At 37.1% G+C, this 27,934-nt stretch overlaps 1 protein-coding gene across 1 annotated transcript; it reads left to right on the top strand.

The window, feature by feature from the left end:
* The first annotated feature begins 3,597 nt into the window (after positions 1-3,597).
* Positions 3,598-5,196, top strand: ier5 (immediate early response 5). Its single transcript, XM_051095486.1, has one exon. It carries the CDS (start codon positions 3,884-3,886, stop codon positions 4,682-4,684), a length of 801 nt encoding a protein of 266 aa, XP_050951443.1. The 5' UTR covers positions 3,598-3,883; the 3' UTR covers positions 4,685-5,196.
* The last annotated feature ends 22,738 nt before the right edge of the window (positions 5,197-27,934 follow it).

The following is a 27,934-nucleotide window of genomic DNA, read 5'->3' as shown; positions in this document are numbered from 1 at the left end:
GGGTCCTTGGGCGTCTAGACACACACGCACACGCTTCCCGGTAAACAAACAGCAGCGTGCTCTGCGTGGGTTGTTTTGGTTTGTTGCAGTAAAAGAACAAAGCAATGTTGCCGTAGGTGGCACAGATATGTTCGAATGTGTATAAAAACAAGACTGCAGTTATGAGCACAAAAAGGGGTAAAGAGTTATTAGCCTGTTTAATTCAGATACTACTATATAAATGTAATAATGTAGTTAAACATATAAAAACACCACTATATTATCCCAGGCAATATTGCTTTATTCTGTTATAAGTGAATAATGCTATAGTATATTATATACTGTTATGGTACATTATATTATTATTATGGTATATTTCTTTCTATATTACATACTACTGCTGGATAGATATATACACACACACACAGCATCACAGACAATATTACTTTAATTACTTTAATTTAATTATTATTAGATACTGATATAATATACATTTTACTATAAGAATAAGAATAATAATTGTTGTCGTGTTTTAATAATTAAAAAAAATAATTTATTTAATATTTAAATAATCATATTATTTGAATAACTTCATAATATGTATAAATTAATAATAATAATATTAATTATTATTATTATTATTATTAAACAGCACCTTAATTATTATTATTACTGTGTCATTGTTGTTTTAATGATTAGTTAATTTAATTTATTAAATTAATTTTAATATAATTTTTAAAATAAAATTAAAAAAATCTAATTATGTTAATAATTATTAAGAATTGTTTATAATGTAATAATAATAATAATAATAATAACTGTTGTTGCTTTAATAATTGAAGTTAATTTAATTTATTTAAAATTTAATAATCAAATTATGTAACAATTATTCATAATATTTTTAATTTTCTAATAATAATAATAATAATATAATTATTAATAATAATAATAATAATTATTATTATTATTATTATTGAACCGCACCTTTATTATTATTATTATCATTATTATTATATTGTGTTGTTGTTTTTTAATAATTAAATGTAATGTATTAAATTAATTCACAATAAAATTTAAACAGTTAAATAACATTTGTTATTTAAAAATAAAAATTAAATATTGTAATTATGTTAATAATTATTAAGAATTGTTTATAATTTAATAATAATAGTTATTATTAATAATAATTTAATATAATAATAATAGTTGTTTTAATAATTAAAATTAATTTAATTTATTTAAAATAAAATAAATGATCAAATTATTTTAATAATTATTCATAATATTTATAATTTAATATTAATAATAATAATAATTGTATTATTATTATTATTATTATTAAGCAGCACCTTTTATTATTATTGTGTTGTTGTTTTAATAATTAGAATTTAATTTGTTAAATTAATTTAGAATTTTAAAAATACAATTTAAATAATCTAATTATGTTAATAATTATTATTTTTTTATAATTTAATAGTAATAATAATAGTAATAATAATTGTTTATAATTTAAAAATAATAATATTTGTTGTTGTTTTAATTATTAAAATTAATTTTTTAAACAATAATAATCAAATTATTTTAATAATTATTCACAATATTTATAAATTAATATTAATAGTAATAATAATAATTATTAATAATAAACCACACCTTTATTATTATTATTATTGTTGTTGTGTTGTTTTAGTAATTAAAATTAATTACATTTATCAAATTAATTTATCATTTTTAAAATTCATTTTTAACAAATTATGTCAATAATTATTAGTAATTGTTTATAATTTAATTATTATTATATTTTGTTTTACCTGTATTGTCTTATACACTAAAAAAAGTACTGTGGTAACACCATGGGATTGTGATGATGTCTGATGGATATACACATACACAATATTAGTAAACACAATATTTCATATACACAAATTTGTATTATTATTATTATTATTAATTATAATTACATGTCCAAAAAAAGTGCATGTTTATATACATTTTCTCACATGGTACAATAGTATACGTGAAAGTAACCAGTTATTACCATCTGATACCATATTGTACTATGGTGCCACCATTGTACTTTTTTTTTTTTTTTTACTTTAATTTACTTTAATTCATTACAATTACATGAAATAAACACCTAAAAAAAATTACAATAGATTAACAACAACAAAAACAATATTTTTAAATAATCTAAAATACTAAAAAAAGGCCACAATTATGAGTCTGCCACTGGATTCTCTTAACAAACGACGCTTTGCACCTCGTCTGCCTACTAAAACAGTGCTTCATACATTATTCAACGCAGCGCACTGCCTTCTCATTAGCTGACTATCTACACCAGTGCTTTCAACCACTGGTAAGAGGACGTCGTGTATGATGTAAACCCAGCAAACCAGCTGGAAACACTTCAGCTCAGCTTAGTAAGTAAAGCTGCATAAATTATTAATCAACTCCAGTTTTATTTATAGTATCAGTTGCCAGTTTCCCATCAACACCAGACGTGCAATAGAAGAGCTCGGAATAGATAAGGATATTCTCCATTATTATTTTTTTATGGACCTTGTATCTCCTTATTGTATGCTTTTGGTCCATAAACAGCTGGACGCTGATTTCAGTGACAGTTAAGGCTTTTATTTAGTATTCTTGTCTGTGAAAATACGACTTGAGGTTCTAGAAATAAAGGATGTCTCAAAGATACTTTGCGGTGGCCATGATGACTGATCGTTTATATTTAGATAAACAATCTCTGAAAGTGTCTTACGTCACAGCCCGCTCTTCCTGTCAGGTTTGTTTATGACCCACATCTTAATGCAGGCGAGCTCACAAACAGCTACTAATTGAACAAACTACATATAAATAACGAAAGCATCGCCACTTAGAAGCATTATGGTCATTTCATAGCAAAATCTCCCACACTATTCATAGTCGTTCATGAGTAGCAGCTAACTGTTTCTTCAAACAAAACATTGCCCTTCCCCCCCACTAGCAGCTCCATTCACATTTGCCCAGACACCGCAATGGATTTGCACAATAGAGTCATGTGACACGACTGTAGCAGACAAACCATTACATCAGTCGAGGAAGTCAGTTGAAAAAATTAAAGGGGAAGTACTAGTTTTTTTTTTTCTTGAGAAAAACACGAGATGATCTGCTATGCGGAAACCGCGTACAAAATAAAAAACAATGATAGAAGAACCTGTAGATTTAAAATCTAGTTAAAAAGCTAAATATATAAAAAACGAGCTTATTCTTAAACGTGTACAACATAATGCGTTTGCTTTCTTACACGTGTCGATTTTGGTTTGTTCTTCGTTTCTTTTCCATATTGTGTTCTAAAAATACTTCGTTTTAGTTTCATAAATCAAAACAGCTAAACACACACAGCGAAGTGTGAAAATATCTGGCTATTTTAGCTTGAAAACAATTCTTTCCCTTTAAACAGTTCTCCCACGTTAGTCTTTAAATATGACTCATCGCCAAGGCGCTTTCTCATTGGTCATCGCCTATTTGGCGGGGTGTGATTCACAACGGTAGCAGAACGCAACTCGAAACGTGATTGGCTAGTGTAGCCGCTGACGCCGAAGTATAAAAGCGGGTTAAAAATAGAAACGGTCTCATTCCTCCCTAGACCATTGTTGGGTGCTGAAGAGAATGTGTGAGGTATTAAAAACTCCTACACTCACCCAATAACACAAATATTGTATTTTGTGAATGAGAATGAGGCTTGTGTCAACATAATACGGGACGGTTTGATCTACGGGAGGAAAGAAGCGTTTGGACGTTATTTATTGTCGCGTTTCCGCGCCGGTGGCCAATTCACAGAAGCGGTTTGAGGAGAATCCTGAGAGGAAATCAAACGGAGAACTTTGTACCTCTTGTGAACTTTACCGTATCGATTCCAGCCATGGAATACAAAGTGGAAGCGCATCGGATTATGAGTATTTCCTTAGGGAAAATCTACAACTCACGCGTTCAACGAGGCGGCATTAAACTGCATAAAAACCTTTTGGTTTCCTTGGTCCTTCGCAGCGCGCGTCAGGTCTATCTGAGCGACTACTACAGCGGTGCGTGTCTGAACGCCGCTCAGAACGAACGCGAAGGGAACGAATGGGACATTACGGACTCAGAGCGGGAGAAATTCCCTCCCTCTACAACGGAATGCGACCGCGTAGAGGAGCCCGAGAAAGAGCGGGAATTGCGCGAAAACGACGATGAGGTGAAATCAGACCAGGCGGATTGTACTTCCACATTACAACAAGAGCAAAACCAAAACTCTTCGTTGGACGCTGTGGCGAACGTTTCGTCTGAAACACCGCCGGAAACCATTAACGAACCCAAGGAGAGTCCCTCAGCTACAGTAGCTGAACACGACTCCACGCCTGAGGCGAAGGGGGAATCACACCAACCGCCCAAAACGCACGTTTGTTCAAACAGGAAAAGAAGCGCGGAAGAGTCTGAAAGTGGCGATGCGCCTCAAAAAAGGACCAAAGTCGCTTCCTCAAACGCTGAGGAGGATGAGGAAGCCGAGAAGATGGACACGAGTAACGTGTCTAACCTCATTACGATATTTGGTTCCAGTTTCTCAGGACTTCTCAGCAAAGACGGCGCCAAACCTGAGGCTGACGCAGAGGATAGTGGACAAATCTGCTGCGACCAAATGCTGAAGAACCTAAACCCGTGGAGTACAGCGATAGTAGCTTTCTAACTGCATTGTACTACACTGTACCGGGTTGCCCTGAGTGCATTGGTAACACGTGGTCAGGCCCGACATCTAGTGTGGGACTTCCCAGCAAGCATGAGTGGTGCTACCACAGTACAAGCTCAGTTTGGCCTGTAAGATGTCCGGGCATGCCTTTCTAGTGAAGGAACTATCTGAATGCTGGTGCTAGCCTACTACTTGGGATCTACTACAGTCCTTGAAGTGTTGTTGAACTCTCAGACTAAAGCCATGTGAGCGAGTGGTATTACAACATATGCAAACGTGTCATGAAGGTCAATTTTACATTGTCACTGAACTGATTCAGGGTCGATCACACCAAACTTGACTGTACAAGGTTTTAGGCCACTGTTTTAAAACGTCTTTGTTTTAAAAAGACATGTACATTTTGTAATATTCAAGTGTGTGTATATATTGTTTCCCATGTCGCATTCTGAATCTATGTATTTTGGTATCATGACAATTTACGTGGTGCTCACGTATTAAAAAATGTGAAATTACACTGTTTCCGTGCTTTCTGTTCTGTTCCTTCATATTTTTTCAAATGATGTCAGATTTGTTTTAGAATATTGATTTAGAATTTCCGCCCAACGCTGTTTTCAAGGTTCCCACGGTGATGGAACTTTAAAATCATTTTAAATAGACTATGATTCTAAATAGAAAATGTTAATATTTATTATATGAATATGTAATAACAATCATCTCAATGGCAAAAAGTTAACCTGAATTCACATTGCTGAATTGTATATTTTTAATTACAAATAATTATTCAGTAATCAAAAATGAACATTTATTAAACTCCTAGTCAGAAAAGTGTGAGAATGATGTTTCACACTTTGATTTTAAATATAAGAGTCACTGATGTACAATTTAGGGTTAGTATTTAAATATTTAAACTATTATATCTTCCCCAAACAAAACTATTTGGACCAAAGTGACCCAACGAGTTTGAGAAGAACAAGAATGTTCAGCTGCTGTTCCACTTCCAGGCAATTTTTACTGCATGCTGTAAAGAGAGCTATTGTGCCCCTGAAGCATGTATGGTATGCAGGGTTCAGTTTCAGCGCAGACTGCTGTCTCTTCTCCCAGGGCCTGTCTTTGGTCCCGGGCTATTCAACATGACATGCCTTTTCCTACAAGAGAGAGCAGTCATAATAGAATCATTGACTTCTAAACCCTTTTTCATGCAGCAACATCACTTGAGCAGTCTTACATTATTAATAGAGGTGATATGATTCATAATTTACAAAGAAGAACAGGCTCAAAAATGCTTTATGCGAATAATTATAGAGAAATGTGCTTAATTCCCTAGGCAAGAATGCAGTCATTGAGGTAAGCAGAGTATGAGTGTGTCTTGTAATATAAACACAGAGTCAGTTTATCTTATTTAAATTAAAATAAACAAGAAGCAGGTCAAAAGAATCATAAAAATGAATGAACTAAGTTAGGTTAAACTACTGTGGGTTCATGGAAAACCTCAGAAATCAGGAAATTTCCGAGGGTGGAAAAGTCATATTTAATGATACACTCATTTTTGTGAGTGTACAGTAGTTAGTTATATAGAATTATAGTTATTATGGCTTTAAAATATTTAATTTTATATCAAATACACACTACCATTCAAAAGTGTGGGATCAGAAAGATTTTTTTGAAAGCCGCTAATGCTTACCAAAGCTGTGCTCATTTAAGTAAAAGTTAAACTGAAATAAGTTTTCTATTTGAATGCATTTTAAAATATAATTTATTCCTGTGATTCAAAGCTGAATTTGCAGAATCATTACTCCAGTCTTCAGTGTCACATGATCCTTTAGAAATCATTCTAATATGCTGATTTATTATTAATGATGTAAAAATATGTTGCTTAATAGCTTTTAGGAACCTGTGATACATTTTCATTATTCACTGATGAATAAAAAGCTAAAAAGAACAGCATTCAGGAGAAATCTTTTGTAACAGTGCAAGTCTTTGCTATCAGTTCAACATCCTTTAACATCCCAATCTTTTAAAGGGTAATGTATGTTGTTACAAAATACATATATATAATATAAAATAATTTAAATGTAACTTAAGTACATAAAATATATAATCTTTTCAATGTCAATATTTTAAAACTGAACTGCAGTCTCTATAAAATCACTTAAAATAAAGTGTGTGAAGGGGAAAGATCAGGTAGAACAATCTCTATGTTCAAAGAGTAACATAAAAGAAAACTTTTTATGACATTAACTCTAGCAGAACCAGCTTGATGCCCGGCGCGACCGCATTCTTTCACACAGTCATGAGCAGCTATTGATAGATACATTCCCTCGAGAAAGACCAGAAGGCATGAGTAAAGCTGCTCTCTCGCCCTACTCGTTTCAGAAATGTGGGTCATTCAAATCCTGGCCATGGTCGAGTCAGCTGACCACACCAGCACAGAACAGTAACAGAGCTGGAGCGGATGACGAGGGTGTGGCCTGACGCGTCACTTTCGGCTACGGTGGACTTTTTCTCAAATTTCAGTAGTTCCTTTAATATTTTAATAGCTCACGTTATCACTGACACTGATCCAAAATCAACATACAGATTTAAAGATGTCTAAAGATCAACTTATAAATCAAAAAATGTTTGTTGCATATGATGCAACATCACTGGTTGTTTCACTAACCATGCTTAAACACATGCAGCTGTCCTCTCCTGACTGGCCTCTCGCTCCTGCATTCCTCTGTCCTGGAAGGAGGGGGTGGGGGGCGGGAGGAAAAGAGCAAAGTTGTGAAAACGTTTCCTGCCGATGTGCAGTAGGAGAGAGCATGTGGGTATGGAATGTTAAGGCAAAAGCTGAGAAATTTAGCCGGAACGTTGGTCTGATTACTGTTTTGGTAAAAGATCAAGTAATGGCATGTAAGTTCTCAGACTCATGCACTATGACAAAGCAACAAGATTGTTTTCTTTTTTCCCAATTTCTGGGAAACGCATTTTTAAAGCCTAAACAAGTACATTCTTGCCTATAAAAAAATCTGAAAATACATTCCGTGACACAAAACTGTGTTATTTATAAAATTACAGTGGATTTGGGCATCCGCCATGACACTTTTGTGAGATATACCGCAAACGGAGTGATTCCATAGGTGAAATGTTTGGTGTTCTGATATCACTAGAATATCACATCCCTGGAAAAGGCTATCAGCCAATCAGATTCCAGGAAAAGACAAGTAAAAATTCAAATAGACGCTATCTTTATAAACAAACCGCACATTTGAAGTCTAAACAAGTTACATTCTCACCTAACAAACTCTTAAAATACACTCTGTAACACAAAACAGTATTATTTATAAAATTATAGTGGATTTGGGCATCCGCCATAACACTTTTGTGAGAAATACCGCAAACGGAGTGATTCCATAAGTGAAATGTTTGGTGTTCTGATATCACTAGAATATCGCACTTCTAAAAAAGGATATCAGTCAATCAGATTCCAGGACAAGACAAGCAAATATTCAAATAGACGCTATCTTTATAAACAAACTGCACATTTGAAGTCTAAACAAGTTACATTCTTGCCTAACAAACTCTTAAGAATATGGCACTCCTGGAAAAGGCTCTCAGTCAATCAGATTCCAGGACCAGACATGCAAATTTCAAATATAGATGTTATCGTTATTAACAAACCACATATTTGAAGTCTAAATGTACATTCTTGCCTAAAAAACTCTTAAAACTACATTCTGTGACACAAAAATGGTATTATTTATAAAATTATAGTGGATTTGGACATCTGCCAGGACACTTTCGTGAGAAAAAAACGCATGTGGAGTGATACAAGCGATGAAACGGTTTGAGTTCCGATATCACTAGAATATCGCACTCCTGGAAAAGGCTCTCAGCCAATCAGATTCCAGAACCAGACAAGCAAATTTTCAAACAGATGTTATTTTTTATTAACAAACCACATACGTGAAGTCTACATAAATACATTCTTGCCTTAAAAAAATCTTAAAACTACATTCTGTGACACAAAAACAGTATTATTTATTAGCTTATAGTGGATTTGGGTGTCCACCATAACACTCACTGTGAGCAATACTGCAAATGAGTGATACAGGTGATAAAACGGTTGGAGTTCTAAAATTACTAGAATATCGCGCTCCTGGAAAAGGCTCTCAGCCAATCAGATTCCAAAACCAGACAAGCAAATTTTCAAACAGATGTTATTTTTATTGACAAATCGCATATTTGAAGCCAAAACAAGCACATTCTCACCTAAAATTTTTTTTTAAAACTACATTCTGTGACAGAAAAACACTATGATTTATAAGATTATAGTGGATTTGGGCGATGAAACAGTTCTGATATCACTAGAATATCGCGCTCCTGGAAAAAGGCTCTCAGCCAATCAGATTCCAGAGCCAGACAAGCAAATATTTGAAGTCTAAATAAATACAGTCTTGCCTAGAAAACAATCTTAAAACTACATTCCGTGACACAAAAACACTATTATTTATAAGATTATAGTGGATTTGGGCGTCCACCATGACGCTTTCGTGAGAAAAACCACAAGTGAGGTGATACAAACGGTGAAACGGTTGGAGTTCTGATATGACTAGAATATTGCACTCCTAGAAAAGGCTCTCAGCCAATCAGATTCAAGAACCAGACAAGCAAATTTTCAAATAGACAGTATCTTTATTAACATAACCACATATTTGAAGTCAAAACAAGTACGCTCTCGACTAACAAACTCTTAGAATACATTCCGTGACACAAAAACAGTATTATTTATAATACTGTAGTGGATTTGGGCGTCCGCCATGGCACTTGCTGTGAGAAATACCACAAACGGAGTGATACAAGTGGTGAAACGGTTGGAGTTGTGATATCACTAGAATATTGCACTCACGGAAAAGGCTCTCAGTCAATCAGATTCCAGGACCAGACGAGCAAATTTCAAATATAGAAGTTATCTTTATTAAAAAAACACTTAAAAAGTCTAAATGTACATTCTTGCCTAAAAAAACTCTTAAAACTACATTCCATGACACAAAAACGCTATAATTTATAAAATTATAGTGGATTTGGATGTCCACCATGACACTTTTGTGAGAAAAACCACAAATAACGTGATATAAATGGGAGTTCTGATATCAGTAGAATATTGCACTCCTGGAAAAGGCTCTCAGCCAATCAGATTCCAGGACAAGACAAGCAAATTTTCAAATAGACGTTTTCTTTATTAACATCACCACATATTTGAAGCCTAACAAATGCTGTGACACAAAAAAATGATTTTTTATAAAATTATAGTGAATTTGGGTGTCCACCATGACACTCGCTGTGAGAAATGCTGTAAGCAAAGTGAAACCGTCTGATATCACTAGAATATCACATTCCTGGAAAAAGCTCTCAGCCAATCAGATTCCAGGGCCAGTAACTGCCCTGTAACTGCTCAACATTCAAACTGAAATAACACCAGTCCAGTTTTTGCAAAGTCGGACTAAAGGTCAAAATTTTGCAGTTAAAGCAGTCCATTGTCCATTTTCAAGTGTAGTGAAACACTATTCACACAGAAGTTACTTTCAAGCCATGTAGTGAAACTGTGTGACCAATTTAAACCCGATGCGAAATCTGCATTCAGACCGCAGAAGAAATTCCTGATCATGTGGATTCCAACTGAAGTGACTGGATTTCACCCATGAAAATTGGCAGGAAATGTGACTGCACCTATTTGATAGGCAAATATTTAATTGCGCATTGTGTCATGTTCGCTTAGACAACTTGTCTACTCATAAAACTTTTGAGCATTTGAACTCACTTTCTGCATCTACAAGACTTTATTGTCCATTTTATCACAGGTCGGGCAAAAAAGAACAATATGACCATTTAGAAAACCAAAGTTCAGTACTTAGCTTCAAGCTTCAAATCCCTTACTTGGCTTGGTTTGCAAACATTTTTGGAATGGCATTGAACAACAAAAAGAGACTCTCAAGCAATAAAGATAAGATGTCAAGGACTGTTTTAGGTGTTTCTGTGATTTATTGTGTGCTAAGAGCCATGCCGTGTCCCTGTTTAACATGGTCAGTCCCAAAGAGCAGGGCGGAAAGATGCCTGAACAAAACACCCGTCTGGATACAAGAGACAAGATCTACCCCAGCAGTTCTTTTGTTCAGAGCAAACAGAAAGTCAAGAAAACTTTCGACCACTTATTCAGCAAGATGGATATCTCCGCATTGACACATCAACTGGAATGACCCACAAAGCAATTTGTCAATGATCTCATCAGTCTCCACAATGCCCCAAGTTACTCATCCACTTATTTTTGAAGGTATTCATACAGTATTCCTCTAAAAGTACCCCGGGGGGGATGGGCGACGAGTGAGAGAATAATCTTAGAAACCAATACGTGAACTCTCCCATATTCACGTGACGGCTTAAAGGAGTCATTGTCCATTCAAATCAGCTTTGTGCGTGCAGGAATTACCGAACCTAATCAGAAGCCTTCAAAACACTCACAAACCATCTGCCATCCGCCAAAAGATCAGATGCTTTCTGTACAACCATTTTGGAATCTTCCAGTGAGCAGTTCTTAAAAGAACCATCAAGAACATCTAACCTAAAGAACCTTATGTGCAATGGAAGCTTCCTTGAATGTAATGGTTATTCATAGAACCATAGATTCCAACAAAGAATCTTTAGTTTTAAGAGTGTAGCAAAGAAAACAGATACAAAATCTGGTTGGCGAGTGATGCCAAAATACAGCATCACGTAATACGGATTATCTCAGATTAGGTTGTTTATGTGAGACTGCAAAAGTAAACAGGGAAACTCCAGCTCTAGTGTGCAATAAAACCAAACAGGGAACTAAAAGCCGTAACCGCAAAGCAGTTAGAACTTTGAAACTGGTCTACAATGACTCAACGCCCTTCCCCCCCACAAGAGCACAATCACAAAGACAATTCGGCAGTGATCTTTTCAAGGAGGGGAGAGAGAAAGAGCCCTCGCCGTGGCCCTGCTATTCATTCCGTTTGACCCCTGCCAGAGCCCAGACAAACTGAAGTCTTTGTTTATCTTGGGAAACTGGCAGAGGACAGGAGGGGAAGAGGGTTTGGGTGGGGGAGGGTACTGAGGATTGGAGGAGGTGGTTTGGAGGGAAAATGGGATCGGGGGAGGGGTATCCTGGGAAAAATGCCAGCATGGGATCAGTGACAGGGCCGGGCTTCCTGAAACAGGAGCAGCCTGGGATGGTGAAGGAAAGGGGGGGGGGTGTTGCGTTGTGGTGGGGTTGGGGGAGGGTCCACCTTCTTGGACCAGGCCAGAAGACCGGAGACGTACTACACACGCGATACGTCACATTGATATATGTTTCCTGTTGGGCGTGGGGTCGCGTTTAATTACAGTTCCGAAAGCTTTATAGACTCCACTCAACTGATAGCAAGCACTCATGTGAGGCTTCTGCAATGACAACAGGCCTCTTGTGTGTGAACATTTAGGTGTCTCCTCAAACGCTACAAGCCGGGGCATGTTGAGAGCAAAGGAAGCTTGGGGCAATTAAAGCAGACAGATGGTCGCTAAGAGAAAAAAAAGGCCGGTGTACCTTTCTTGTGTTTTGTTGCTACAGGACGGTCATGTGTTCCAACAGGAGCCGTGCCGCTGATAGATCTGAAAAGAGTGAGATATTTTGTATTAGTCAGGGACTTTACAAACACACTAGTGATCACTGTTCTTGTTTTCAGAGATTGTAACTAAATCTCTCACTTTATGAAACAACTTATTTGTTGCCCATGTAAAACTTAGTTCCGTTATTCTAAGTGGCTGCCAGGATGTTGTTTTGCAGTTGCTAAGGTGTCCTGGGTGGTTTAGGCATGTTGCAGTTGTTAGAGTGTTGCTATGTTATTGCCAGGGTGTTCTAAAAGATTCTAAAATGCTGCTAAGCAGTTGCTAGGGTTTTCTGAGTTGTTTTTAGGGTGTTGACATAGCAACACCCTAGCAATGATAGAGCAACTGCACCTTAGCGACTGCATAGCAGCCTAGCCTAGCCACCTAGCAACCAATTAGCAACATGCATAGCAGTGCTGTTGCTAGAGTGTTGCTATGTCATTGCTAGGGTGTTGTGAGTGATTCTAACATGTTGCAAAGCAGTTGCTAGGGTGTTCTGAGTGCTTTCCAGGTAATTGCAATGCAGTTGTTAAGGTGTCGTGAGTGGTTTTGGAATGTTGCAGTTGTTAGGGTGTTGCTAAGCAGCTGCTAGGGTGTTTTGGGTGGTTGCCAAGGTGTTGCTATGCAGTTGCTTAGGTGTCCCGAGTGGTTCTGGCATGTTGCAGTTGTTAGGGTGTTCAGGGTTGTTGCCAAGGCGCTGCTATGCAGTTGCTAAGATATTCTTTATGGTTTTAGCATGTTGCTAATTGGTTGTTAAGGTGGCTAGGCTAGGCTGCTATGCAGTCTGCTGCTATGCAGTTGCTAGGCTGCTGCTGTGCAGTCGCTAAGGTGCAGTTGTTATATCATTGCTAGGATTTTCTGAATGATTCTAACATTCTAACATGTTGCAAAGCAGTTGCTAGGGTCTTCTGGGTGGTTGCCAGGAAATTGCTATGCAGCTGTTAAGGTGTCCTGAGTGGTTTTGTCATGTTGCTATGAAATTTCTAGGGTGTTGCTATGTCATTTCTAGGGTGTTCTACTTGCTGCTAAGCCGTTCCAATGGTGTTCTGGGTGGTTGCCAGGATGTTACTATGCAGTTACTGAAGTGTTCTGAGCATTTGTAGTATGTTGCTTTGCAGTCGCTAAGGTACAGCTGCTATATCATTGCTAGGGTGTTCTGAATGATTCTAACATGTTGCAAAGCAGTTGTTCTGGTTGCCAGGAAATTGCTCTGCAGTTGTTAAGGTGATGTAAGTAGGTTTGGCATGTTACTAAGTAGTTGCTAGGGTGTTCTGGGTGGTTTCCAGGGTGCTCCTATGCAGTTGCTAAGGTACTCTGTGTAGTTCTACTATGTTACGTTGTATTTGTTAAGGTGCAGTTGCTAGAGTGTTGCTATATTATTGTTAGGGTGTTCTCAATGACTCTAACATGTTGCTAAGCAATTGCTAGGGTGTTCTGTGTGGTTGCCAAGGTGCTGCTATGCAGGTATTTTGTTTGGTTTTAGCATGTTGCTATGCAGTTGTTAAGGTGCATTTGCTAGGGTGTTGCTATGTTGTTGCTTCATGATCTAACATTCACCATGTTGCGAAGTAGTTGCTAGGGTGTTCTGGGTGGTTACCAGGGTGCTGGTATGCAGTTGCTAAGGTGTCCTGAGTAGTTTTGCCATGTTGCAGTTGTTAGGGTGTTGCTATGTCATCTTAATGATTCTAGTGTGTTCTTAATGATTCTAACATGTTGCTAAACAGTTGCTAGGGTATTCTGGGTGGTTGCCAAGGTGCTGCTATGCAGTTGCAAAGGTATTCTGTCTGGGTTTTGCATGTTGCTATGCAGTTGTTAAGGTACATTTGCTAGGATGTTGCTATATTATTGTTAGGGTGTTCTCAATGATTCTAACATGTTGCTAAGCAGTTGCTAGGGTGTTCTAGGTGGTTGACAAGGTGCTGCTATGCAGCTGCAAAGGTATTCTATCTGTTTTTTGCATCTTGCTATGCAGTTGTTAAGGTGCATTTGCAAGGGTGTTACTATGTTGTTGCTTAATGATTCTGGGTGGTTGCCAAGGTGCTGATATGCAGTTGCTAAGGTACTCTGTGTAGTTTAACCATGTTACGTTGTATTTGCTAAGGTGCTAGGCTATTGCTATGCAGTCGCTAAAGTGCAGTTGCTAGGGTGTTGCATGTGGTTGCTAAGGTGTAAGTCTAAAACTATGTGCTAAGGTTTAAAACAATGGAAGCCTATTTATGCCTGAGATCAAAAGATAAGTTAGATAAGATAAAATAGTCATATTATGGGCTATAAATCTTTTCACAACTTATAAATCTTTACACAATCACATTTGCAAGACATATAGTTGCATTTACTATTTTTGACCAGTCAGTATGTGCGGTTGAGGCTTAGAAAAACCAAAATGTTGGAAGTTGGTGCTACAAAAGGTTTGCACCAGTGAAGTGTTTAAATGCTTTAAAAGCTCTTTGTGATTCCTGACCACTGAATTTGTGTCAGAAAAAAGAGGAAGTAAACTTAATTTTGCATTGCCAAAAATACCTCTGTAGTTTTCTCACTCTGACAGTTCCTTGAAATGGCCAAAGTTCAGTTGAAAGGCTGGGGGAAAGTTACCTCAGAGAACTTTTTATTTACTCATAGTGAGTCACTCACGCACAAAAGTCCACTAAAAATTACACATCCAAACATGATATGAAGCCAAGGTGATCATTCTTGCTTGTCAGTTATTAAATCTTACATTTACAGATCCACTCGTCCTTAAAAGTAGTAATTATCGTAAGTATTCAATGCTGATAACTTTGCCTCCGGGTTGTAATTGTGTCACCGGATCGTCTATATCTAAATGAGTCCAAAAATCAAGGTTGGAACCAACGGTTTTCTGGGTTTTGACGTAACAGTAAGTGTTTTTGTGTGGCAAATGTTACTAGGGAGACAAAACAAGATTCATGCTGGAGAGTCGAAGTGGCTTAGTAACCAACAGCAGCTGCCACAACAATAAACACAACGGCGCTCACTAGAACACTACACATAGTTTTACAGTAATTCATTCCATTCATGCATTTACTAAATGAAAACACCTATCTGAATTTTATTGATAGCAATTGTGCTAATCACATCCCTCACTTCAAAACTTGGTCAGCACATTTTGGGGTGTATTACTGACTTGACTGAGCGCTTTAAAGTATCAGTACTCCTTGTCAAAACAAAGAAAACATTGTGCTGTAGTGCTTAGCAACAATACAGTAAAGTGATCTCCGCTCAGGCAGCGAGTGGCTCCACCTATTATAAGACCATATGCCGTATGGAAACAGTGAGAATATAAAGGACACCTTTTTCTCTCCCTGGCCTGCCGCTGAGGAAACTCCAAACATTTGGACTCATTTGAGAGCAGACAGTTTTTGCTTCTGACTTGGCAAACACAGGAAAACCATGATTCAACATGATCTTTTTGGGAAAAAAGGTTAGATTAGTAGCAAAAGGGATTTAGAGACAAAAGCCATGGAAGGAAAGTTTTCTATTGCTTAAAAAATATCCATTTCTGGTGCTTTTAAGGAACTAAAAAACAAAACAATGATCCGAAGAGCAAGAACATTTGCACTCAAAAGAACCATATACAGTTGAGGTCAAAAGTTTACATATACATTGCAGAATCTAAAAAATGTTAATTATTTGACCAAAATAGGAGGAATCATACAAAATGCATGTTGTTTTTTACTTAGTACTGACTTGAAGATTTTTCACATAAAAGATGTTTACATATAGTCCACAAGAGAACATAATAGTTGAATTTATTAAAATGATCCCATACAAAAGTTTACATACGCTTGATTCTTAATACTGTGGTGGTGAAAACTTTTGAATTTGAAGATCCAGGGTCACTTTAACTTATGTTGTCTTCTGGGGGACAAGTATCTTATGTAGCTTCTTAAGGGCAGTACTAAATGTAAAAAAAAATATGATATTTAAGCAAAATAAGCAAAATGTACACATCTTCAATCTGTTCAAAAGTTTTCACCCCTAGATCTTAATGCATTGTTTTTCCTTCTGGAGCATCAGTGAGCGTTTGAATCTTCTGTAATAGTTGCATATGAGTCCCTCAGTGTGAAAAGATGGATCTCAAAATCATAAAGTCGTTGTTGGAAAGGGTTCAAAAATCCTAAAAAACCAAAGAATTTGTGGGACCTGAAAGAACAAAAGGCAGTTTAACTGTTCAGGACAAACAAGGGACTCACTAAACAAAAACAACAAAGCCATGGATAATAGAGGTAACAACACAGTATTAAGAATTAAGTTTATGTAAACTTTCGAATGGGGTCATTTTTATAAATTCAGCTGTTATTTTCTCATGTGGACTAGATGTAAACGTCTTTTATGTTAAACGTCTTATTAAGGTCATTACTAAATAAAAAAACATGCATTTTGTATGATCCCTCTTATTATAATTAAAATAATTAACATTTTGCAGATTCTGCAAGGTGTATGTAACCTTTTGACCTCAACTGTAATTCAACCCAAGAACCCTATAAGACAAAAATACCTCAGGTGAACTTAAGGTCATGCAAGGAACTACTTAAAGTAAACCCAAAAATAAAGATTTGGTCATATTTTACTCACCCTTATGTTGATCCAACCCAGTACGACTTTTTTGATCTGTGGAAAACAAAAGCAGACGTTTAGGAAAATGTTCATGCTGCTTTTTCCATACAATGAAAGTCAGTTGAGACGGCCACTGTATTTTCAAGAGACAACAGCTTTAACTGTGGTCTGTCCCTCTCACAAAGTTGATGTTTAGCTTGATATGTGAATATGAATCATATCGATTACTTTTACAGTACATTTATCATGCTTTTTGGAGCTATACAGTACCTGCATTAAAACTGCAATTTGGTACTTCAACCCGCTCATCCCCACTGAAGTTCACTATATGGAGAAAAATCCTGGAATGTTTTCCTCAAAAACCTTAATTTTTTTCGACTGAAGAAGGACAGACATAAACATCTTGGATGACATGGGGGTTGCGTATATTATCAGGAAATTTTTATTGTAGAATTGAACTAAACCTTTAACTTTCACTGTATGGAGAAGAGTAAAAGGACATCTGTTGCTGTGAGGAACATACAACATGAAGGTGAGTAAAAATCCAGAATTTTCATGCCGGGGTCAAATTATGCTATAAAAATGCACATTAGAGAGGGTACATCTCACTATCTCCTGTCGTAGACCAAAATGTTCTTATCTCATTCAACACCTGCTCAGAGCGAGCGCCGCCCTTTTAACTAGCCAAACCAAACTATCAAAGAACCGTTGAGAAGATAATGTAATTTCTCATGTATCCATCACCAGAGTGAACATATGTGTCCAAGACACTCTAGCACTGATGTATGACGTACAGGTTAAAGCCAACATTGACTTTAACCCCTCTTAAACGGGTTTCCCACAGTGCTTGGCAGTCCAGTGGGTCACACAATCCTGTTCATTAGCCTCCTGCTCTAGTGACCTGCAGGAGGCCAGCAGATTACGGCTACGGCTGCGATTTCCTGCTACATGCCAAGTCAACAGATGCCTAAAGAGACTAGCGGATTTTACACGCAAGACCCAGACTGAGCAGAACCTTCCAGCAAGAGCTCAGGCTGAAAGTTGAGCACAATTAGGAAATCCTGGGCCACCCATTGGGGCTGATGGGAAGGTGCCGATTTAAAAATAGAGATGTGTGCTGGTCCGGGAACAAAGAACATTTGCTGAGTATAGCGGAAAAGAAGGGGCACTGAGTGATCGCCTTTCCTTTGACGTGCGATAACATACACTGAAAAAAGACCATGGTATTGCCATGATTTTGGGCATGGTACTATGGTAATACCAAGGTATTCTTTGAAGTAAATAGACCACAACAATATTATACTATCTTTTAGTGACTCACAAAAAATCACCATGGTTCTAACATAGTTTTGGGAGAAGATACTACTTTATTATTTTAGAAATGTACCATTGTCTTCAGACACTGTCATAACAGCAGTTCCATGTTATTCTTTAAAATAACCCACCATTGTATTACCATTTATTTTGAAAGATACCATGGTTTATCACAGTGTTTTAGACATGTTACAGTGCTGTACCATGGTACTGTGATAGTATCCGAAGGTAATACTATGGTACTTAAAATATACAATGGTACTAAAATGACGTATTAGACATGGTACTGCAGATACCATGGACAATTAATATTTAAATTATCTAGTACAATGTTATGCATCATCTGACACCATTACTGTTCCATACTATCGCTACAGTGCTTTTCATAGCAAATACCATGGTATATAAAAAAGTACCATGGTATTACTATCTGACATGCCATGTACAATGGTAGCCACCAAGTATGTAGGCTACTGTAAAGTTATGCAATGGCACTATGTCAAATAAGTATGTTTCCAAATGGACTGACAGAATGTATGGAGGACAAATTGGGCAATAAAAGGCCAGATACCTTGTGTGTGTGTATGTGTGTGGAGAGGAAACAAAAGGTGGTGGAGGGGGGATTTCAGAGCAGAAGGGGAGATTTTGAAGGAACGGGGGGTGGAGGTATTGGTGACGGCAGATGCTGTCCCAGCATGACTTCAGTGAATCTGTAGTGGGGGCTGTTGTAGGGGGGGAGGGTCTGCTGGCCTTGTTTGACATCAGCTGCAAATCTGGCCTAAGTGTGTATTCGTTTATTTGTTTGTGGATGCATCCACGCTTGCGTGCATGAGAAGGGTGAGGGTGTTGGAAACGCATGTTTTTGTTTGTGTCTTTGTGTGGCGTGGAGGAGGGGTGGTGCTACTGTATGTTTGAAAAACATCCTTGGGTGCTTGGGTGTCAGATTTAATTTGATCCGTCCAGAACAGTAGCAGACTGTGAGATTGTGTGCCTATGTGTGTGGATTAAGAGATACTGTAGATAGACAGATAGACAAACGAAGAGACAGACAGATAGATAGATAGATAGACAACTGGATGGAGGGAGGGACAGATAGATAGACACATGGACGGTTGGACAGATAGATAGATAGATAGATAGATAGATAGATAGATAGATAGATAGATAGATAGATAGATGGTTGGATTGATGGATGGATGACAGGTGGACGGGCAGACAGGCAAACAGACAGAAAGATAGATAGACAGACAGTTGGACTGACGGACTATAGTTGGACGGATGGACTGGCAGACAGACAGATCGATAGATAAATAGATAGATAGATAGATAGATAGATGGTTGGATTAATGGATGGATGATGGGTGGATGGACGGACAGACAGACAGAAAGATAGATAGATGGACAGTTGGACAGATGGACTATAGTTGGATGGATGGACTGGCAGACAGGCAGACAGACAGATAGATAGATAGATAGATAGATAGATAGATAGATAGATAGATAGATAGATAGATAGATAGATAGACGGTTGGATTAATGGATGGATGATGGGTGGATGGACGGACAGACAGACAGACAGAAAGATCGATAGATGGACAGTTAGACAGATGGACTATAGTTGGACGGATGGACTGGCAGACAGATAGATAGATAGATAGATAGATAGATAGACAATTAAACGGACGGACAGACAGACAGATAGACAGTTAGACAGACAAACAGACAGATAGATAGATAGATAGATAGATAGATAGATAGATAGATAGATAGATAGACAATTGGATGAACGGACAGACAGACAGATAAATACAGTTGGACGGCGGATGGATGGACAGACAGACAGATGGACAGATAGATGGATGGACAGACAGACGGACAGACAGCTGGACAGACAGGCGGACAGATAGACGGACAGATAGATAGATGGATGGACGGACGGACAAACGGACAGACGGACAAACGGACAGACAGACAGACAGATACATAGATAGACGGACAGTTGGACAGAAAGTTGGACAGACAATTAGATGGATGGTCAGATGGACAGACTGACAGATAAAATGAGCCAAAACTAGGCAAAAAAGGCAGCATAATGTCTTCTATCTTTTGAAACAGCATCAAATGTGTGCCTACGATGCCTAATGATGCAGTCTAGATAGTGAGCTCACTACATTTTGTAACAGAGCTTTAGCGGTTGTTCCCATGGCTGTCCTGTCTGTCTCTTTGTATTGGTGCTTCTACCATCACGTCTGTGTGTAATCATGCACTTCCTGCGAACACTGCCGGCCATTCATCATCCAAACACACACAGTTTTTTTTTCCTCTTTGCAGGCCCCTTACATACACCCACCTCTCTTTCGCTCTTTTTTCCCACATATTCACACTTTCGTTTTTCTTTCTTCTACTCTTCACTCCCTTTTATATCTCTACACAGACAGACAGATTTAATTTGATCTATCCAGAACAGTAGCAGGCTGCAAGTGTGTGAGACAGACAGATAGACAGACAGATAGACAGATAGATGGACAGATGGATAGATAGATAGATAGATAGATAGATAGATAGATAGATAGATAGATAGATCCTTTCTTTCCATTTCTCTCTCCCTCACCCCTCCTATCTGTTTGTTCATAAGTCCAGAGCAGCAAGGACACTCTGTCCTACATTATTACCCTTGAAATTACATAACTGGGATAGAAGTGGGGCGATGTTTGGAAGGGAGTGACACGAAACCTCCCTCAGCCTCACGCTGCCCAGTGCACTGAACAGCTGAGCGTGTTTGTTTTGCTTCATTCAGTTTCAGCGTGTGTGTGCGGAGCTGTTGGCCCTGTATGGCGGTTGCTATTTTTGTAAACAGAGCGGAGAGAGAGAAACAGCATTAGGATGATAGAGCAAGGATGTTTTAATGTCACTGCTGTGCGTCACAAGCGCGTGTCGCATGGGTTCTAGCTGGAGGCACGACAGCGATCCGGACCCCTGAATTACTCATAATTGATGCATGTCTCCCAGACATGCAGTAGAAACACAAACATCACTGACTATAAACATTAGGTAAATTACGTAATAGCGCCCCTCCCACTACTTGCTATCAATAAAAGACATTACCAAGTCTGTAATCTAACGTCAAAACAGTCGCCACTCCTCCACAACCTACAAACAGCAGCTTGAGAGAAAAAGGACACGTTTGTTGACAACTAGATGTGGAGATGGCCAGAGCCTGAGGCAAAGGTGTGTTCCTGTGGTGTTACACTCTAAACTGGTTGAACGAGCACAAAGCACACAATTGTCTGAGATGAGCTCACTTTACGGTAATGTGGTGCGACCTGTCCCTGGGCGCCGCCCTTCTACCGCCCTATGTCATAATCATGTCAAATAATTGTTTAGGTTCCACCACAAGTTTCACTTTTTTGTCTAATACCGTCCTTACCGGTTTTTCGCTAATTGCTAATAAACACACTCATCTCTCAACGGTTTCACAGAAACTAGCAGTATTTGGTAGATTAGCTTGTCAGATGGGGTTGAAAGGACTGGATTTGTGTTTATGGGTAGGCTGAATTTAACTTCAATAAACTTTTGCTAAGAATGACAAATGTAATCAAAGGCTCATCTTTCTAAAATGTTATCAAAACATACTGTATTATAAACTAGCGGTACTTGAAATAGATAGATAGATCACAATTGCAATGCATTCTGGGTTAGACAGAGATAGAGATAGATAGATAGATAGATAGATAGATAGATCACAATTGCAATGCATTCTGGGTTAGACAGACAGATAGATAGATAGATAGATAGATAGATAGATAGATAGATAGATAGATAGATAGATAGATAGATCACAATTGCAATGCATTCTGGGTTAGACAGACAGACAGATAGATAGATAGATAGATAGATAGATAGATAGATAGATAGATAGATAGATAGATAGATAGACAGGTACATAGATTGATTGATCACATAATTGCAATGCATTCTGGGATAGATAGATAGATAGATAGATAGATAGATAGATAGATAGATAGATAGATAGATAGATCACAATTGCAACGCATTCTGGGTTAGACAGATAGATAGATAGATAGATAGATAGATAGATAGATAGATAGATAGATAGATAGATAGATCACAATTGCAATGCATTCTGGGTTAGACAGATAGATAGATAGATAGATAGATAGATAGGTACATAGATTGATTGAACATAATTGCAATGCATTCTAGATAGATAGATAGATAGATAGATGCATAGATAGATAGATAGATAGATAGATAGATAGATAGATAGATAGATAGATAGATAGATCACAATGCAATAGATCTGGGTTAGATAGATAGATAGATAGATAGATAGATAGATAGATAGATAGATCACAATTGCAATGCATTCTGGGTTAGACAGATAGATAGATAGATAGATAGATAGATAGATAGATAGATAGATAGATAGATCACAATTGCAATGCATTCTGGGTTAGACAGATAGATAGATAGATAGATAGATAGATAGATAGATAGATAGATAGATAGATAGATAGATAGATAGATAGATAGATAGATAGATCACAATTGCAATGCATTCTGGGTTAGACAGACAGACAGATAGATAGATAGATAGATAGATAGATAGATAGATAGATAGATAGATAGATAGATAGATAGATAGATTGATAGATACACATCAATTGCAATGCATTCTGGGATAGATAGATAGATAGATAGATAGATAGATAGATAGATAGATAGATAGATAGATAGATAGATAGATAGATAGATAGATAGATAGATAGATCACAATTGCAATGCATTCTGGGTTGGACAGACAGATAGATAGATAGATAGATAGATAGATAGATAGATAGATAGATAGATAGATAGATAGATAGATAGATCACAACTGCAATGCATTCTGGGTTAGACAGACAGACAGATAGATAGATAGATAGATGGATAGATAGATCACAACTGCAATGCAATCTGGGTTAGACAGACAGACAGATAGATAGATAGATAGATAGATAGATAGATAGATAGATAGATAGATATAGATACTAGATAGATAGATAGATAGATAGATAGATAGATAGATAGATCACAACTGCAATGCATTCTGGGTTAGACAGACAGACAGATAGATAGATAGATAGATAGATAGATAGATAGATAGATAGATAGATAGATAGATAGATAGATCACAATTGCAATGCATTCTGGGATAGATAGATAGATAGATAGATAGATAGATAGATAGATAGATAGATAGATAGATAGATAGATCACAATTGCAATGCATTCTGGGTTAGACAGACAGATAGATAGATAGATAGATAGATAGATAGATAGATAGATAGATAGATAGATAGATAGATAGATAGATGATTGATCACAATAATTGCAATGCAGATAGGGATAGATAGATAGATAGATAGATAGATAGATAGATAGATAGATAGATAGATCACAATTGCAACGCATTCTGTTAGATAGATAGATAGATAGATAGATAGATAGATAGATAGATAGATAGATAGATAGATCACAACTGCAATGCATTCTGGGTTAGACAGACAGACAGATAGATAGATAGATAGATAGATAGATAGATAGATAGATAGATAGATAGATAGATAGATGGATAGATAGATCACAACTGCAATGCAATCTGGGTTAGACAGACAGATAGATAGATAGATAGATAGATAGATAGATAGATAGATAGATAGATAGATAGATAGATAGATAGATAGATAGATCACAACTGCAATGCATTCTGGGTTAGACAGACAGACAGATAGATAGATAGATAGATAGATAGATAGATAGATAGATAGATAGATAGATAGATAGAACATAATTGCAATGCATTCTGGGACAGATAGATAGATAGATAGATAGATAGATAGATAGATAGATAGATAGATAGATAGATAGATAGACAGACAGATAGCATTGCAATGCATTCTGGGTTAGACAGACAGATAGATAGATAGATAGATAGATAGATAGATAGATCAGATTGCAATGCATTCTGGGTTAGACAGATAGATAGATAGATAGATAGATAGATAGATAGATAGATAGATAGATAGATAGATAGATCACAATTGCAATGCATTCTGGGTTAGACAGATAGATAGATAGATAGATAGATAGATAGATAGATAGATAGATAGATAGATAGATAGATAGATAGATAGATAGATAGATCACAATTGCAATGCATTCTGGGTTAGACAGACAGATAGATAGATAGATAGATAGATAGATAGATAGATAGATAGATAGATAGATAGATAGATAGATAGATTGATTGATCACATAATTGCAATGCATTCTGGGATAGATAGATAGATAGATAGATAGATAGATAGATAGATAGATAGATAGATAGATAGATCACAATTGCAATGCATTCTGGGTTGGACAGACAGATAGATAGATAGATAGATAGATAGATAGATCACAACTGCAATGCATTCTGGGTTAGACAGACAGACAGATAGATAGATAGATAGATAGATAGATAGATCACAACTGCAATGCAATCTGGGTTAGACAGACAGATAGATAGATAGATAGATAGATAGATAGATAGATAGATAGATAGATAGATAGATAGATAGATCACAACTGCAATGCATTCTGGGTTAGACAGACAGACAGATAGATAGATAGATAGATAGATAGATAGATAGATAGATAGATAGATAGATAGGTACATAGATTGATTGAACATAACTGCAATGCATTCTGGGATAGATAGATAGATAGATAGATAGATAGATAGATAGATAGATAGATAGATAGATAGATAGATAGATCACAATTGCAATGCATTCTGGGACAGACAGATAGATAGATAGATAGATAGATAGATAGATAGATAGATAGATAGATAGATAGATAGATAGATCACAATGCAATGCATTTCAGACAGATAGATAGATAGATAGATAGATAGATAGATAGATAGATAGATAGATAGATAGATCACAATTGCAATGCATTCTGGGTTAGACAGATAGATAGATAGATAGATAGATAGATAGATAGATAGATAGATAGATAGATAGATAGATAGATCACAATTGCAATGCATTCTGGGTTAGACAGACAGACAGATAGATAGATAGATAGATAGATAGATAGATAGATAGATAGATAGATAGATAGGTACATAGATTGATTGATCACATAATTGCAATGCATTCTGGGATAGATAGATAGATAGATAGATAGATAGATAGATAGATAGATAGATAGATAGATAGATCACAATTGCAATGCATTCTGGGTTGGACAGACAGATAGATAGATAGATAGATAGATAGATAGATAGATAGATAGATAGATAGATAGATAGATAGATCACAACTGCAATGCATTCTGGGTTAGACAGACAGACAGATAGATAGATAGATAGATAGATGGATAGATAGATCACAACTGCAATGCAATCTGGGTTAGACAGACAGACAGATAGATAGATAGATAGATAGATAGATAGATAGATAGATAGATCACAACTGCAATGCATTCTGGGTTAGACAGACAGACAGACAGATAGATAGATAGATAGATAGATAGATAGATAGATAGATAGATAGATAGATAGATAGATAGATAGGTACATAGATTGATTGAACATAATTGCAATGCATTCTGGGATAGATAGATAGATAGATAGATAGATAGATAGATAGATAGATAGATAGATAGATAGATAGATAGATAGATAGATAGATAGATCACAATTGCAATGCATTCTGGGTTAGACAGACAGATAGATAGATAGATAGATAGATAGATAGATAGATAGATAGATAGATAGATCACAACTGCAATGCATTCTGGGTTAGACAGACAGACAGATAGACAGATAGATAGATAGATAGATAGATAGATAGATAGATAGATAGATAGATAGATAGATCACAACTGCAATGCATTTTGGGTTAGACAGACAGACAGATAGATAGATAGATAGATAGATAGATAGATAGATAGATAGATAGATAGATAGATAGATCACAATTGCAATGCATTCTGGGTTAGACAGATAGATAGATACTGTACTTTGATAGCTAACTAGAACTCATTTTTAATGTTGCGCTTCAAATAGGGTTGAATATACTAAATAGGGTTGATTTGTTGTATTTTAACTAGCTATGTTGAATGCAGCTAGTTAAAATTGACAGAAAATCATCAGGTTGTCAAAACCTGAAAAAAGTTAGCAAACATTTGGTAGTTCTAGATCACTGTGCTAGAGTGAGTAGCTAAAAGTTGCTGTTTGACACTACTCTAAGGTACTCTAAGGCTCTAAGTACTTCTAGGTACAATACCAGGCATAATCAGCGCTAAGTAGTTTTACATCACAACAGCAATTGAATTAATAAACTAGCGGTATCTGATAGCTAACTAGAACCCATTTTAAAGCTAGCACTTCAAATAGCATTGAAAGAACTACATTATGTAGCAAGCAATGTTACATGCAAACGTCTATGACAAAATACATAATTAACATTTTTCAGTAGTTTCTTTTAGCAAGCAACTTTTCTTTGCAAGGATTTATCCCTTCTCCAGAAAGGAGCCATTGTACCACTGTGGTCATTTGGAGATATTTAGCAGACAAGAATACCACACACTCCCTGGGGGGTGAAAGAGAGTGCAGTCGTCAAGCTGCGGAACAACAACAAACAAGAGTACCGAGGCGGGCCGATGCATTACCGTGTTTGTAGTTGCGTGCGGGGGAAAGTGGAATTAGCAACCCAAACAGTGTAATCACTCCGGGTGCTCCAGGCAGCGTGCGTTATTATTTCAATTACTCTGAGGGTTTGCTGTGAGCCCTGAGGTACACGAGATATTAGCCCACCGACTGCTCTTCCTCTCTGAGGGGAAGAAGTAGGAGACGGAGTTGGTAAATTTATCCCAAGAGGCAACCAAGGAGATGTGACTCAAACTAATGACACATCTCGACGGATGTCAGAATCCTATAGAGGAGGGGCCGAAAATCATAAATGTGTGAAATTTGTGTCAATTAGCCACAGATGAATCTTCTCAGATGGCATTTGTTTTTCCGCGAGGACTGATTGGTTGGGAATGTCTTGGACAGCTTGTTTAGGGGGGACCAAAGTTTGACTCCATTCGCTGCGAAAGCCCTCAAGGAGTCAAATGGTAATGAGAGCGACAAAAAACCTCAAGACAAAGAGGGCACATCCCCCAAATCAGGACCCCATCCTGGGAACTGTGACGGGGGTCACGGATGAGTGGGGGCAGGGCGTGTGAGGTAAACACATTCCTGCCGGAGGTTCTTCAGCAACCCCCACTCCCCTCGTACGCCTTCTAGGACTCCTTTTTTACCCCTTCATGTCACACACCACCTCCGTCACGACACAATACACAAACAGCATGGTCGCCCCCCCCTTCCACCGTTTTTTTATACTTCCAACAGCTTTTCCCAACCCCCACATACACCCCGGGGGCAAAGGGGGCCAACCTCCTGCCAGCAAGCTGCCTTATTGTTCAAAGCCAGTCGCATTTACGACGAGGATAAAACACATACGGTATATAATCTCTTTACACCTAGCATTGCCCAGAATGCTTTGTCTGAACGTGATAGCTTAAAGTGTCCTCAGTACAGGGACACCTCTGGAGGGGGTTGAACATCAAATATCACAGGACGAGAAAAGACCTTCATATTTTAAGACAGTGCCTTCTCTG

This window comes from Labeo rohita, chromosome 22, assembly GCF_022985175.1.
Source record: "Labeo rohita strain BAU-BD-2019 chromosome 22, IGBB_LRoh.1.0, whole genome shotgun sequence".
Lineage (NCBI taxonomy): Eukaryota > Metazoa > Chordata > Actinopteri > Cypriniformes > Cyprinidae > Labeo > Labeo rohita.
This window is presented reverse-complemented; position numbering and strand designations above follow the sequence as displayed.